We start from the raw sequence: 16,142 nt of genomic DNA on the forward strand, positions 1-16,142 counted from the left end.
CGGAACTGTGTATTCGCTTTATGCTACAAAATTAAGAAGACAACAAATTCCTTCGAGAGAACGAGAACGCAACATATGTTAAAGAGTAAGAAAAAAAGAGACAACGAGCCTTGAAGTTTGAAGGACTCAATATTTCTTGGTAGGATAATTCAATATGAAATCGTTTGGACAACACCTGTAAACGACGCTCCAATTAGAAAATCCCATAAATATCAATAATGTAATGATAATTTACGTTGTCTGGTTCTAAAACATCGAAGATCAATACCATAGCATTGTGCCACTTGTAGCAAAACTTCTCTTCGTGCGAAATGAATTAATTAGTGAATGGAATTCCGTAAAGTGGACGCATTTTAATTGCTCTAATTTCGTGATGCGATTTCATGGTGGATTATTGCGGGTTTATAGAGTTAAAGTGCTAATGGATAGTACGCGGGTATCCGTTTTGATTATACTATAGCTGAACCATGGAGACGGAGTCAGTTCGATCGGAAATAAGCAGCCGGTCGAGGCGAAGTTCCCGTCATAGGCAGCACACTCATCGAAGCACAAGGTATGTTTATTTAAACAATGTTCTAATTTTAGTATATATCTACTTACAACTTTACTCAGTACTTATGAATACACTATGCTGTTAGTAAAACTAAATTTTGACTTTATCATCATTGAAAGTCTGAAAGCTATTTAATTTAATAGATAGGTACTGCTGTAAAAACAAGGAACTAAGATAAAACTAGATTTTCTTTCAGTTCATTAAAAGTTTTCATGAATTTTGTCATAATACTAAGTCAATGCACTAGTTATACAAGAATATACTCATCCTTAGGTCATTACTTTGAATTCTAGTCACACAGTATAACTCAGTGATGTAAACACTACTTGAATAAATATTAGGTAGGTAGGTACTTAATTTACATTATAACATTTCTCACTTACCAATACAATATTAAATCCCAATGTACAATTCACATTCTGTATAATACTGAACACCTGTGTAAACTTCAATGTTTTAAATTGCGGCAGAACTAAATTATGGTTAAGACAACGAAGATTGTACCTGTGAATCAAGAGTGAATAGGCATCATCTAGGCAAGCACACTCCACTTGCCAGCAGGTCTGGTTGCAGCCAAGCGCTAGTTTAGCTAGCTAGCTTTAGATTTTAAAAACCTATACATACTATTTCATAAAAAATTTTACTAAGACTGATTAGACCAGTAAATTCCACCCAAGTAAAGCACTGTTAATTTTGCACTTGCTACCTTGTTATGTATTACGGTTTACCTTGGCCTACTGGAAATTTTGCACAGATTCACAAAGGATTTACAACCTATTTATTTAAAAAAAAACATTAATTACACAACAGTTTCAACAGTTTACTGAACAAAATAAAATTTCTATCAAGTCAATTAAGTTATCAGTCATTTGCACTCAAGAAATTTATGTTATCTAGGTTTTTTTAATTAGAAAATAATGTACCGTTTGTAACGAATTCTCAAAAACTGTGTTAATCTGTTGTCAGAGATATTTAAACATTTGATGAACAGGATAAAGCAACATAACTAAGAAAAAGAAGAAACTTTTGAGTTCTTTGCATGAGTCTCCGCTATTCAGTGTCAACTACCTTACCTACCTACCAGGGTTGTTGCGGATGCGAATATTTTGACATCCGTGGATGCGGATTTTTAGAAGTTCACCTCTGCGGATGCGGATGCGGATTTCAGTATTTCTTTAAGATTTTTCAATTTTAAGTACAAAATAAATGAAAATCGGTTCAATTTTAATTGTTTAACTGTTTATTAAATTAAATAAATTTTTAGAAAATAACATAGCTCAGTCAATAAAAAAGTATTCATATTTATCGTATCCAACCATACTATATATATACTAATATTATAAATGTGAAAGTGTGTCTGTCTGTCTGTCTGCTAGCCTTTCACAGCCTATCTGCTAAACCGATTTTGACTAAATTTGGTACAGAGATAGCTTGCATCCTGGTGAACAACATAGGCTACTTTTTATCCCAGAAAATTAAAGAGTTCCTACAGGATTTTTAAAAACCTAAATCCACGCGGACGAAGTCGCGGGCATCCTCTAGTAAATAAATAAAACACATTAAAACATGAGAATCTTTCCAATATCCACTCTACCATTTAAGCAAATCTCTTGAATGGTCACAAGTTGAAAGAGTCACGCTTGGTTGTTAAGATCACCTTGAATATAAAAATAAATTATTTAACTGGTTACAACTCAACTATAGCTGAATCAATTTCTTAGCTGAGGTCTTATTTAAATGGTAACTATACTATACATAACATATTCTGATTTGTTGATTTGTGGTCTTTATAAAAATTAAATACTTACTTAGCTAAGGGAACTGACTTCAATAACAATATTTTATTACAATTTATATGGCCTCATGAATACAGTGGAAACTCGATTAACCGGACTAATTGTTGTCGTTAGGGATCCGGATAATTGAAAATCCGGATAATCGAATGTATGAAGAAAAGTGGGTTTTGTGCTAGTATTTTCAATTTTCAAAGTAAGGTAACTATACCAAGTGGGATATCATATGAAAGGGCTTTGCTTGTACATTCTAAAATAGATTTTCATTTATTTTTATGTATAATAGTTTTTGATTTATCGTACAAAATGGCGGAAAAAATACCCAAGTATGGACTCGCACTTGGCCAAACAATTTTCGATTGGTAGTCTGGATAATGGCGAATCCGTATAACCGAGGTCTTCAAAAATCCTTTCTTAGTGGATGTCTTCATCAATCTGTATGCCAAATTTAGGCCCGATTTGTCCAGTAGTTTGAGCTGTGCGTTGATAGATTAGTCAATCAATCAGTCAGCTTTTCCTTTTGTATATAATATTTTTTTTATTTTATTTTAGGAGTACAAAATCTCAAAGAAAAGACTGCGGCGACAACATGGCACCATTCCAGACTAGTGTGAATATTAACCCAGAGATTGGTAGAGATGGCCAAGAAGTCATCGAAGTCCAAATCCTCCCCCAAGACGAGAACTGGGGGGAAAACACCACAGCGGTGACAGGGAACACTTCTGAAGGCTCCCAATCCATGGAGGATGTTAGCAACTGGCCCATGGAGTCAGATAGCGGCTTAGGATTCGTTTGTTCACGATATTTTGGAACGACAATAGCTTTAGGGTTAACTTTTGTATCCTTCGTCAGTCCTTTAGCAATGGTTGTATTACCTAAGCTGGGTTTTTTCCCTGGACTATCAGATAATATAGCTTTACAGCCGAGTCAAAGAATACAACTTCTGTCCTGTACAGCGGAATGTAAAGGAATTTTGCTGTCTTTAGCTTTCAAATTAGTTTTATTGGCTATAGGGATTTGGGCTGTATTTTTACGCCCTAGAAATGCAGTTTTACCTAGATTATTTGTGTTCAGAGCTATGATGCTAGTAATATTAGCGGTATGTTCGTTTTCGTATTGGCTGTTTTACTTTGTGCAAATAACTGAAGCGACTAAGGCTTTAGCAGTTGGGGAAGAAGCAATGGATTATACGTCTCTAGTTTCATACGTATCTAGTTTTGCTGATACGCTACTCTTCATACATTATGTGACAGTAGTTTTAATGGAAATAAGGCATTTAGAGCCTGTGTATTATATCAAGATTGTGCGAAGTCCAGATGGGGAGAGTCGATCTTACACTATAGGTCAATTGAGTATACAGAGAGCAGCTGTTTGGGTACTACAGAGATATTATACAAAGTTCCCGATATACAATCCATACTTGGAAAAGATTCCTATATCAAAGTCACAGAGGAAAGCACAGGCCAGTATAAAGTTTTACGAAGTGGATTCCAATACAAACACACAGTCAGGGCAGACAAGGTAAGAAACTATCCGAATCTATTTTATCTTATTAATAATATATTGTTTATTATCGCTTCAAAAACATGTAACAATGTATTATGTCGCCTGCCACAATGTGTGCAAAAATCTTGCTTGCAATAATTAATGTAATGACCTAAATATAAGCAGTTAAAACAAAGGCTGGAAAGAAAGGTGTAAGATGTACTGAGACTATGCAATTATTGATTGCTGTAGATCAACGGCGGGGTCTTGCACGGGCAGCGCAGGGCGGCGACGCGACTCAGGCTCGGCGCACAACGAGCGCTACTATGAAGAGGCAGAGAGAGAGCGTCGCGTGCGCAAACGCCGCGCGAGACTACTCACTGCGGCCGAGGATGCCTTCGCGCACGTGCGCCGCGTGCGCCTCTCCGCTGCCAACGGTGAGTGTGTGCACAGCTTTAGCTGCTTCTCTTCTCATGCTGATTATAGGTGTTGATAGATCAATCATCATCATCATGATCAACCCATCACCGGTCCACTACTGAGCACGGGTCTTCTTTCAAAATGAGAAGGGTTTAGGTTAAAGTCTGCCACCCTGGCCAAGTGCGGACTGGCAGAGTTCACATACCGTCGAGAACATTATGGAGATCTCTCAGGCGTGTAGGTATCTTCACGATGTTTTCCTTCCCCATTAAAGCAAATGATATTTGACTACACATTCTACAGTTCTGTGCATTTTAAAAAGTACCGAAAAGTCAAAGGTGCGTGGCCGGGATTAAACCTCCGACTTCTCGAATAGGAGGCGGACGTAGTTAACCACTAGGCTATCATGGCTCTTTATCACGGTTCTCCGAGATACCGGAGTATAAGGGATGGTTTATGCTAGCACGTGGCGGGCGTACCATGAGCTACATGGGCATGGGCTGAGCCATGTACGACGCGAAGATGAGGCAACATCACGAACATTTTATATGAAGCAGTTCACCGTGCCGTGTCCGTGTATAGACACGGACACGGCACAGTACGTGCCTCACGTTTATATTACACTCGGTGTAATATAAACGTGAGGCACGTACTGGGCTCGGAAAACTCGTACACGGGTCGTGCCCAGCACGATCAAGCTTATATCATCCTTGATACTTCATAACTAACTGGCTGGCTTTGGTAACTAAAGACTGGTACTCAGAATTTCTTGGTACAATAACCAGTAACTATTTTATCCCGGCTTAGGGTCTCGTGATAAGCTACTAGATCAGTGAACTGTACAAATGTACCGGAATTTTAGTTCAAAAGCAAAAAATCTATCCTCAGGCGGTGCATTGGGTCCCCGAGAAGCAGCACAGGCTGTGTTCCCGTCGCTGGCGCGCGCGTTGCAGAAGTACCTGCGAGCCACCAGGCAGCAACCGAGGCATTCTGCTGACTCTGTAAGTTTACAAACCTAAAGGCTGAATACTAGGTTTAGTAGCCCAGTCTAATTAGACAAAAAATAGTGGCAGATTTGCAATAATTCTCACAGAACTACATATCGGCGCAGACCTTTGGTACACCATTACAAATAAAATATCAAAAGTCCCCATTGATCCCATGTGTGTTAAAAAGTTATACAAGGTCAAAATTTTTGGTTTTTTAGTTTCTCGTAAACAGTAAGTTTATCAAAAAATAGATCAGACAAAAACTGTAAATCATAAAATTATCTACAAGAATTGTCTTATACTATTTTTTTAAGAATAACCATTGCTGAGTAATCGCGATTCCGAAAGTTGCGTTTCTAAATTCTAAAATGAGTTGGAGTTGTTATTATACCTATTATGTTGTTGTTGGTCATTATATTTCAATGCTTGAATTCTGACTGACAATTTAGTGAAATGTAAAATTTGATGTGAGGCACCCTTGACCCTTCTCTTAGTTCTTTGATTCTGAGATTTAAGTAGATTTTCTGGAGTCCAATAAGATTTCCCGGCTAAAAACATAGCAGTACAAAATTAACCCATTATACAGCAGTATATACCTTATCGTTCCAGGTTTTAGCACATCTAGCTAGATGCCTATCTCAAGACGCGTCACCCAGAGCATTCTTGGAACCGTTTTTGGTAGAAGGGCCAGTGTTGGCCGCTGAGCAGGAAGCCCGGCCTGTACAGAGATGGTCGTTGATATCTGATGATCTGCTAGCCAGACCGCTGGCAGAAGGCGTGGAGTTTCAGTTGAGACAAGGTATGATGGTCTCTTTTTTCTGATGTTTAGCTTTGAACGCGGTACGCGGGTACGCGCGGCGAGTCCAGAGTTGCAACTGATGCGCATGCGATACCTTTGCTTAAGTCAAAGTCAAATTACTGAGATAGACGAATTACTGAGATAGACGAATTACTGCAAAACTAACCATACCTACCTATTTAATACATGACCTCAATTGCACGACCGACACTATATTTGCATATCCTATTTGTATGTTTAGACTTTAGACCAAAGAATTTTTAAATACCTACTAATACTTTATGTAAGTTATAAGAATTATTACTTCTAAATCCATGCTTCAGACTATGTTGTACTTACTATAACCTGTTAATTTAAGTTTAATATGACATTCTTACTGAAAATCGAAACTATTTTATATTAACATACTTGTACCTACTTAATATTACTAAATTATTAACAAAGAAGATACTAATTGACATTATAACAAACTTAATGAGTTACTTAAAACTGAAGCTACGAGGGTTCCAAACGCGCCCAAGTCTGCGAAAGGGCCCACAACAAACCCAGCTTATAGGTGCGAGTGTGTGCGAGCATGATATTTAGGTACAGGAGTGAGAGAGAATATACAGTATTTTTAAAAGTTCACAATATATTGCAAATATAACCTCTGACTGACGCTAGAGGTTAACCACGCTTTTTCACGTTTTGCGGGTTCGAAAATCACTAAAAAACAAGATAAGGTAAAAACAGGCGTTGTTTCGTATTACAGGCGACGTCTCCCTCATCTGCTCGATAAAGCAGTTGCCCAAATTCAGTCTGTCGGAGGAGGTGGTGGACCCGAAGAGCAACCGCTTCATCCTGCGACTCAACTCCGAGACCTCCGTCTGACAAGAGGAATACCCGCTCCGGGACTCACACCGGCTGGTATGACATTTGGACTTTATTTAGTTTTGAGATGCGCGTGCGCTGATGTAAAGCGTGAGGCAGTGGTCCGACCGCTCGTCGCTCAGCGACAAAACTAGTAAAGCGAGTCGTCGCCGGCAATGTGAACAGTCCGAGAGCAACTTTTGATATATGCGTCTCTTTCGTTTACACGGAATGTACATTTATTGTGCGTTTCTTGAGAGAGAAAATCGCCGATAGTTAGTCGTTTTCTCGCCAGCGGTCGGACCACTGCCTTATTGCTGGACGATAAAATTTTAAACACAAGAACAACAGAGACTATTGCTATCTCGCTCATAATCTGTGCGTACAAAACATAGCGCATAGACAACAACCAATAGCGAACGTGACGGACGCGCGCTCTGATTGGCTCATTCAAAAGTAAGAGTAGTACTGTGGTTATATGAGAACGTAGACGGAGTAAAAAATCTAGACAAACGAACGTTTGCTTTCTCATTCACACTAAAAAGAGAGCACAGATAAAGTTACTAATGTGATAAACAGAGACGAAGCTAATCTATTTTTTGTCCCTTATCGTGTAACCGATTTTTTTCAAGGAATACAACTTTAGTTGCAAAACAAACTTTGAGAATTCGTGGCATCATTGTATTTCTCGTTAGTTGTTTACTTGTTTTAACATAAAAAACGTTTAATACAAATATTGTTGATCGGTTAATACAAATATTGACTACTAAGCAATGGTAATAATTGTCGTGTTATTCATCGTTACGTCGTGCTATCGCTATCTCAGACGCGGTTACACAGTACTTTAGTCTAGCTTTTTTATTCAGTCTACGCACGATAACAACAGAGACTCGTGCTATCTCGCTCATAATCCGCGCGTATAAAACAGCGCATAGGCAACAACCAATAGCGAACGTGACGGACGCGCGCTCTGATTGGCCGAAATATCTTCGCGCCATTCATAAGTAAGAGTGGTAATACTGTGGTTATATGAGAATGTGTTTTGAAAAATACGTGTTTTGAAAGAAGAATTCTAAATCTAAATGTGCTTTACAATAAGCTTATGTGTTCTTACAAGCCTTCCAAGAAATAAATTAAAGCAGTGAAAAAATTGTACAATTATTACTAGATTTAAACTAGGTACTGTACTTTACATTTTTTTAAGTAGGTGCTTAAGAATAAAAAAAAAGGATACAATCAAAAATTTTAAAATCCCCAGAAGATAAAGCAAGTTTCCACTTTTGTGGAAATGGCCGCAATTTTAGTGACGTCAGCAGCACTAGACTAAGTTTCGTGCTGATGGTATATTTTTACTTAAATATACGCAAAATGACGTCATTTCGATGGTAATGAGACATGGTTCCAGCGTAATAGAAATTTGCGGGACTTATACTATGCTACACAATTTTACAACGCTACAGTTTAAAGTAACGCACAATTTTATTTTAGAATACTCAACTTTTGGTTTTAAACATGATAAGTTATAATATTATGGTTAATATTTGAATTGGCATTGGAGAGCACACTTGAGCTAAATCTACAGTGCGACAAGGCTATCTTGGCGCGTGGCGAAAATCGGAACTAACGTTGCCTATTCGTTGAATATTATCTAAGCTTTTGTTCTCCAACAGCGCCCCCCTGTCAATGTCATTCAAGTGCCAAATAGCCTTGTCGCACTGTAAAAAAATTTGCAATCATGGAGAAAATTGAATCTCGTTTTGTATTATTCTGAGCCATTAGTTATAGCAAAAGACTAAATTATGCATTTAATTAGGTATCGTATTAATTGTAAATTTGTGTCATAATGTTTTGAAATTATTTTAGGTTTAATTAAGTAATTGTTATTAGTGTAAAAAAGTATTTCGCACAAAACGGTAGCGTGAATAGAAAATATAAAACATAACAATTCGAAAATGAGTCTGGACTATGTTAGATACTACATGATTAATAAATTATGTATTAAGATTTCCAATGAAATTCACCTCGAAACAATGAAAAAGATTATACAATATACATGTATGATAAAACGGCTTTCTTTTCTCACGTATTTCGCAATCACAACCGCGACGCGTGCGCGAACTGAGTCCCTGTGAAAAAGGACCCCGGATGGGTTCGAAACTAGTCGGGCTAACGTCGACGAAATACGTGAGTAAAGCCGTTTTATCATACGTGTATGACGGAAATCACTCACGATATTTTAAACGCCAAAATGAAAAAGATTATTAAAAAGTCCAGTGTGAAACCAGTGCTTTATATGACGTTAATACTCGAAAAACAGTTATTGGGTTCATAACTGAATAAATACTATATTATTGTAAGTAGTCTTACAACCATATCATAGTTTAGGATAAATATTTATTTAATAGATAAAAACAGTTTTTAATTCTGATAGTTCTAAAAAATAGTCTGATATTTTATATGCTTTTAATGAAACTTTCTAAAATTGTATGAATTTTCAACTTTTAGATGTGGTTTTATTACATTTATGCGTACCTATTGACTATTATATGAGTATAGATTAGTACATAGATAATATCTTTTTTATACTATATCATCGATATATATGTATAAAAGATATGTTTATTTCATAATTTATATAAAAATGTAAATTGCATATGCCTTGCATCCCCTTATTGATGGTCTGTCAAAGTATACTTACCTATTTTGACAGTCGTTAGACATATTATGTAAGTAGGTATAATCAATACTTTGCAGTCACAATTTTTGTATTTTCGTACTTCTACAATCTATCAGACCACAGAAACAAATAAACAAAATACTCAGCTAATGTACCTACCTAAATGTTCGAATGTTTTTATATGAAAATCACAAAGATGCTGATAAATTAAGAAAATGTGTAAATATCTAGCAGACATATATACTCACGTGTTTAGTCGATATCAGCCCGACTAAACACGTGAGTATAGCCGTTGGCTAGATATATATAATATGGAAATCACTCACGATAGTTTAAACGCTAAAAATGTGTAAATATTATAAAAGCGTGAAAAAGGTTGTGCTTTAAACATAAATAAATATAGACAGCTTGTAATGTACTCGATGTATTCGTAGCTAAATTGACCAAAGATTGCTTCAATCTTATGCTGTTTGTAACATATCGTGTCAAAAATACATCATTTATTGTAAGGATTTTACATTTATGATATTTTTGTCAGAGTGGGGGTATATCGAAATTCTAATATACAGACAAAAGTGTGTAGCACATATTATGTGGATAGATTAGAGCAAAATTTTTGTAGCGTTTTCATGTAACACAATAGATGGCGCTGTGTAAAATAGTATCACGCTAACGAAGTGCTTAACCTCGAGCGTTATGTAAAGTCGCATCCACGCCGATATAAAAATCCGTTGAAAGTCGTATTTGACAAAAATTATTCTGTCGAAGCATAGATTTTCGTAAGTATGCAGTGTGACTTAACACACGACGCATTATTTATTGGCACGTATAATGTGCATAAATAATCCGGAATAAACTTATTCCTGTAACAGATGTTCTATTTTACGAAGACCGTTTGGCTATGTTTGTGTGAGTGCACACGTACACATTATCATAGCGTGCGTGGCGCTCAGTTTCGACCTCAGAATAAATACCTGTAGATATTGCAAGATAAACACAAAACTGTTTTAAATTAGTCATTTTAATAATTATTTTACGGAGATGTTTGACAGGTGTGTTACGCACACAAATGCATTGACGCTTATCGGTACACTCACTAATCTCTAAATATATAAAAGGATTGACTGACTGACTGACTGATCTATCAACGCACAGCACAAACTACTGGACGGATCGGGCTGAAATTTGGCATGCAGATAGCTATTAAGACGTAGACATCCGTTAAGAAAGAATTTTTGAAAATTCAACTCCACAGGGGTTTTTAAATTTGTGTAGTCCACGCGGACGAAGTCGCGAGCATAATCTAGTTTACAACTAAGGCTGAGAGGTCATCGTGAAATAGAACATCTATAATGATAATTAAAACTGCCGTACCTATTCCATAAAGACAAAAAGGCACTGCCTACCCTAAAACTCGAAGCCACTTTACAGTAGACTGAAAAACATATACATGCAGTATAGACTGAAAGGAAGATGTCACGTTGCTCAAATCGCAGCCTTTGTAAAACGCTTGTGCCTGCTTTAGTATATAAGGACAGAGCCTTTAGTATAATTTTGAAATTAACTGATTTAGCTGTACGTATAAATGTTAAATTTATTTAATTTAAGTAAAGTCGAGATGTCTTCTCGTCCAAAATTCCTCAGTGCTTGATGACCAAAGTCTTCGAACAGTGCGTGTTGCCACTTGCCAATGATGACATGTGGATTCAAGACATGTCTCACAACCCTTCGCGACGCGGTTGAGACGCGTGCGTGAGTCCCTGTGAAAAAGGACCCCGGAAGGGTTCGAAACTAGTCGGGCTAACGTCGACTAAACACGTGAGTAAAGCCGGGTGTGAGACATGTATAATGGGAATTACTCACGATAGTTTAAACGCTTAAATTCGAGACATGGTTGCTAACTATAGGCTTCATAAGATCCAATACGCACGGTCGACTAGTCGCCCGGCAACTCAGTCGACGGCGATCGTTAGAATCTGTAATTTATATGGAAGTGGCCGTGTCCAGCGTTTTGTCTAGTAATTTTGAGGCACCAACCAATCACAGACGAAACTGTTTTCTAGTTTTGAATGTTTTTTAATACATTTTCGAATTGAAATATTTGAATTTGAAAACATGCTTGTGATTGGTTGGTGTCTCAAAATGGTTAACGCCCACTGATATTTTTGGCTCTAGCGTTTGTACACTTTGATGCACTTTAGAATTCAGGCTACGTTAATCTGTGGAAATGAATAGCTAGACTAGAATAATTATTTATTTTAATAGAAAATACTTACAATTGGACTGAATCTCGCATCTTGTATCTGAATATTTTAATGTATATAACGGGTACATACCACGATTAATTTTTTTAAAATAATCGTGGTATGTAGGTACCCATTATTTACCCGTTACCCGTTATATACATTAAAATATATCGTTAAACCACGAAATAAGCTTAAAATCATTAGTTGTATCTGAATGTTTACGAAGCACAAATATAGCTTGTTATACAATTTGAAGCACAACATACTAAGATGTAATCGCTGTGAGCAGTTCACAACATACTAAGATGTAATCGCTGTGAGCAGTTCACAACATACTAAGATGTAATCGCTGTGAGCAGTTCACAACATACTAAGATGTAATCGCTGTGAGCAGTTCACAACATACTAAGATGTAATCGCTGTGAGCAGTTCACAACATACTAAGATGTAATCGCTGTGAGCAGTTCACAACATACTAAGATGTAATCGCTGTGAGCAGTTCACAACATACTAAGATGTAATCGCTGTGAGCAGTTCACAACATACTAAGATGTAATCGCTGTGAGCAGTTCACAACATACTAAGATGTAATGTAATCGCTGTGAGCAGTTTGTACACTTTTTGTATTTTATAAATATATCAAGTGAATTTTAGCTATCTTCTTTTTTTTTTACACCTCAACCTCCTGGAAGTTATTGTTTGACTAAGACGGCTCGTGAGGGACGTGGGTTGCGGGTAACATTTGACGTAAAAATCAAGGAATTGAACGCATCCTAACCCATAAGCCATTTTAGTGAAACTGCATACCGCATACCTATATAATAACAAGAAATTAATTAATGTTATAGAAGAATCCAGCTGTACTCACGACTCACGTGGTTAGTCGACGAACTCGTAAGCCTGACTAAGCAGTTTCGAACCCATCCGGAGTCCTTTTTCACAGGGACTCAGCTCGCAAACGCGTCGCTATTGAGACTCGGCGTATGTCGACTAAATACGTGAGAAAAGCTGAATTCTTCTATATTTATAATGGAAATCACTCACGATAGTTTAAACGTTAAGATTTTTATAACTACAGCTTACGATTTATTTATACAATAATTTTTTTTGACAACCAGGTTTCCGTATTAAATGTAAAATGTATTTTAATGTAATGATATACAGTGATTACAAAACCAGTAGATACCGAGTCCTGAGATCTATTTAGGGGTTTAAACTTTAAAAAAACCATCATAGTACATCTCATAATGGATCTCTCATAGTGCTGGCTTGAACGGGCAACATAGAATATCCCGCACCAGAGTACATATGGGCAAGATCACACGTGGTCTGTGATCTAGGCATGAACATATACACCCACACCGCGAGCGAAGTGAGCAGCAGGCAGAAGGTTATCACGGATATCGTCACGACAATATGGCGGCTGGGGCTTTTGATTGCACACGTGAAGAATTTTTCGTCGAGATCGAATATTCGACTGTTGTATAGCTGTTTTGGTGTGTAGCATCTGTAAAAAAAGGTGTTCATATTTTAGTGACGTTGTGGTAATTCCCACGGCGAATGCCAATCGATCGGCCTCACACACACAGCACAGGCCTCCTCATTCATATATTCAGTAGCGGGATGGAATGATGATGATGATAATAACCAATCAATACGGTATTTGACAGCTAGTCAAATCAGTACCTTTTTATCAAACGTCAAAACGCGCGCTTAGTATGCGAGATTCTATGAAATACCGGTGTGTGACGTCACAATCATTTGACGTGCTTTTTTTAGTTTAATCGATAATTTAAAATGGTTATTACACTTAAAACCAACAAAGGACGTGGATTTTACGTATTTTGGAAGACCCTCTATTTAATAATCACTGAGAAATAATTTATTTTTGATGTAGTCAAATACCCAATTGCATTGGGTACAATTTATCGCAAAACAAAATAGTCCATCTGAAGTTGCAACATGGTGATTTACGCAGCACAGGTCTGATAGAACCATCAGCACACATCGATTCGAAAAAAAAAAAACCAGCCCCCTCGTTACAAAAATAAATTCAAAAGTAGCTTTGGTTACCCAATTGATTTTTAGGCAAGTTAATTTAAGGATGGAATAGAGAATCTTCTTTTTTTCAAGTTGATTAATAAATTAATTACAAAGTAGCTTTGGACACGTACCTTAAGTGGTCATAATCATCCGGATGTATTTGCAGTTTCTTTATCCACTTCAGATTGCAGTCGCAATTCCAGAAGTTGCCTTGTAAATCCAGTCTTATCAGTTGCCCAAAAGGTACCTTCAGTTGCTCGTCTAAAGAAGTCAACCTGGATCCTTTGAGCGATAGAGTTTCCAGCACAAAATCATCTGCATCTTCAAGAACTTCCATTCCAAATGCTGTAGCACTAAAGTTTACTAAATTTTTGTTTCTTTCCAATTCCAAATTCGTAAGAGAGTGTAACGATTCAAACGCGTAGCCAGGAATCTCTTTTATCATCAAATTATTCAATTTTAATACTCTTAATGCAACTAAATTAATAAAATCTTCTTCGGATATCTCACTAATAGGATTGTTCGAGATATCCAGATATTCTAAAGTAAACGGAAACTCGAAAGTCTCACTTAAATTATTGTTAGAAATAATCAGCCTTTTCAAGTCAAATGCGTAGACGAAGAAATTTTCATGAACTATTTCCAAGTTGATTCCGCTTATAGATAAAGACTGTATTTTCTGAGTCAATCCGTATCCATTTCGATCGAATAGATTATTGTCTTCAAGACTCGGTCCTAAGTTGTTATTGTCTAAAACTATTTCTTTCAAATCCCTCAAGTGGTGAAAAGTTATTTCCTCGAAAGTAGCGAATTTATTGTTCGCTAAATTTAGATATTCTAGCTTATTTAAACGATCGAATGTTCCTTTATGTATGATTTGGAGATCATTGTCACTTAAGTCCAGTCTTTTTAGATTTGAGAGACGGAAAGCATCAGGAGATATATCTGTAATTTGATTGCTATTCAATAACAACTCTGATAATGTGTCCGATTTTAGCACAAGCGAAAATTGAACCTTAGTTAAGTTGTTTCTTGATAAATTCAGAGTATACGCTGTTTCTGGTAGAGCAAAGTTTTTCTTCAACAAATTCGGATCGTACGAACAGTCCACGATTTCGCCAAAAACTTCGCGATCACCTTTGTTATTGTGGTGGCATACACAAAATTCACTGTCACATATCAAAGAACTTTCACCTCTAATACTACACACCATAAAGATGAGAATCGCACAAAATATCCGCATTTTGTGGATGTCGTGATTCGTCAAGTGCGCGGTACATTATGATAGTATGTTGCTATTGTTATCAGTTATCAGTAACGTCCGTTAGTATTTATCAGTGATACTGATACCTATTTGATTATTGTACTCATACATTTCACTCGTGTTTACCTTACAAAAGTAGGCGATACTTATCGCTCATTTTGTTCTATTTACGACAAATTTTATCTGTTATTGAATTCATTGAAGTCTGTTGAACTGCCTAATTTAGTACCTAATTAAAAAAATTTGATCGCACAAAGTACAGCAATTTAGTTAGCACATTCAATTATTTAGCACATTTAATTTTTACGACTAGAAGTATTCTTCGTTACTGACTGCGATGAAAACACGTAATAGAAAACTAATAAGCAGTAACGGCGGAGTTACACTTGTTCGTTCAAATTCGTTTGAAAACGGACGAAGAAATGCAAATGAACGATGTCGAGTATGCCCATGTTTGCACATAGTCGTCAAAGTGCAGGCACTGGGCACACTGTTATGGGTGTATTAAGGAACTACAAGCTTAATTTGTTCCTAAGTTCGCTAAAACAGACAAATGCATCAGTTATCAAATATATCAAAAGTTATTTTTTACTTTGTAGTGGAAGTCGGTTTTTTAATTATTTTATTAATTATCACCACTTTACAAAATCACTTACATTACATCAATTATTTTACATACTTATTTAATAATTATTGTCAACAAATTATCAAAATAGGGAATGTTTAGCAAATCTGCTATTTGCTAAACATTCTAAATAAATGGGTATTCTTTTTTATTTTCACCATTTCACAATAAAAACTTATCCAGTTTTAAACATATTACTCAGCAGCCTTAAACTTAAAGTCATTCGAGTACCTAGATTTTAGACTAAGTATTAAAGGAGACTTGGCATTAAAATAATAATACCTTGTTAGAGCAAGCTAGGTGTATAGAAAAGCTCTGAAGAGTGATAGAGACATAAACACAGTGTTTTGTCTTTGTCATAATTTAGCTTTTTTTTGTTGGGCACGTTGTAGTTTGTGC

General features: G+C 36.5%; 3 protein-coding genes across 3 annotated transcripts in view; 2 read left to right on the plus strand and 1 right to left on the minus strand.

Annotated features, from left to right (window-relative positions):
• Positions 1 to 16,142, plus strand: part of LOC117986547 (SCY1-like protein 2) — a 92,080-nt gene that overhangs the window by 18,319 nt on the left and 57,619 nt on the right. The gene's annotated exons all lie outside the window — the stretch shown is intronic.
• Positions 151 to 10,065, plus strand: Vang (Strabismus domain-containing protein Vang). The gene is made up of 6 exons (XM_034973262.2): positions 151 to 553; positions 2,899 to 3,867; positions 4,084 to 4,268; positions 5,140 to 5,252; positions 5,850 to 6,039; positions 6,791 to 10,065. Exons 1-6 carry the CDS (start codon positions 468 to 470, stop codon positions 6,907 to 6,909), a joined length of 1,662 nt encoding a protein of 553 aa, XP_034829153.1. The 5' UTR covers positions 151 to 467; the 3' UTR covers positions 6,910 to 10,065.
• On the minus strand, positions 11,807 to 15,278 carry LOC117986420 (TLR4 interactor with leucine rich repeats-like). The gene is made up of 2 exons (XM_034973253.2): positions 13,986 to 15,278; positions 11,807 to 13,318 (listed from the first exon to the last, which is right to left on the minus strand). The coding sequence occupies exons 1-2, from the start codon at positions 15,095 to 15,097 to the stop codon at positions 13,054 to 13,056; spliced, it is 1,377 nt and encodes a 458-aa protein (XP_034829144.1). The 5' UTR covers positions 15,098 to 15,278; the 3' UTR covers positions 11,807 to 13,053.

The sequence above is a fragment of the Maniola hyperantus genome, chromosome 11 (genome assembly GCF_902806685.2).
Source record: "Maniola hyperantus chromosome 11, iAphHyp1.2, whole genome shotgun sequence".
NCBI lineage: Eukaryota > Metazoa > Arthropoda > Insecta > Lepidoptera > Nymphalidae > Maniola > Maniola hyperantus.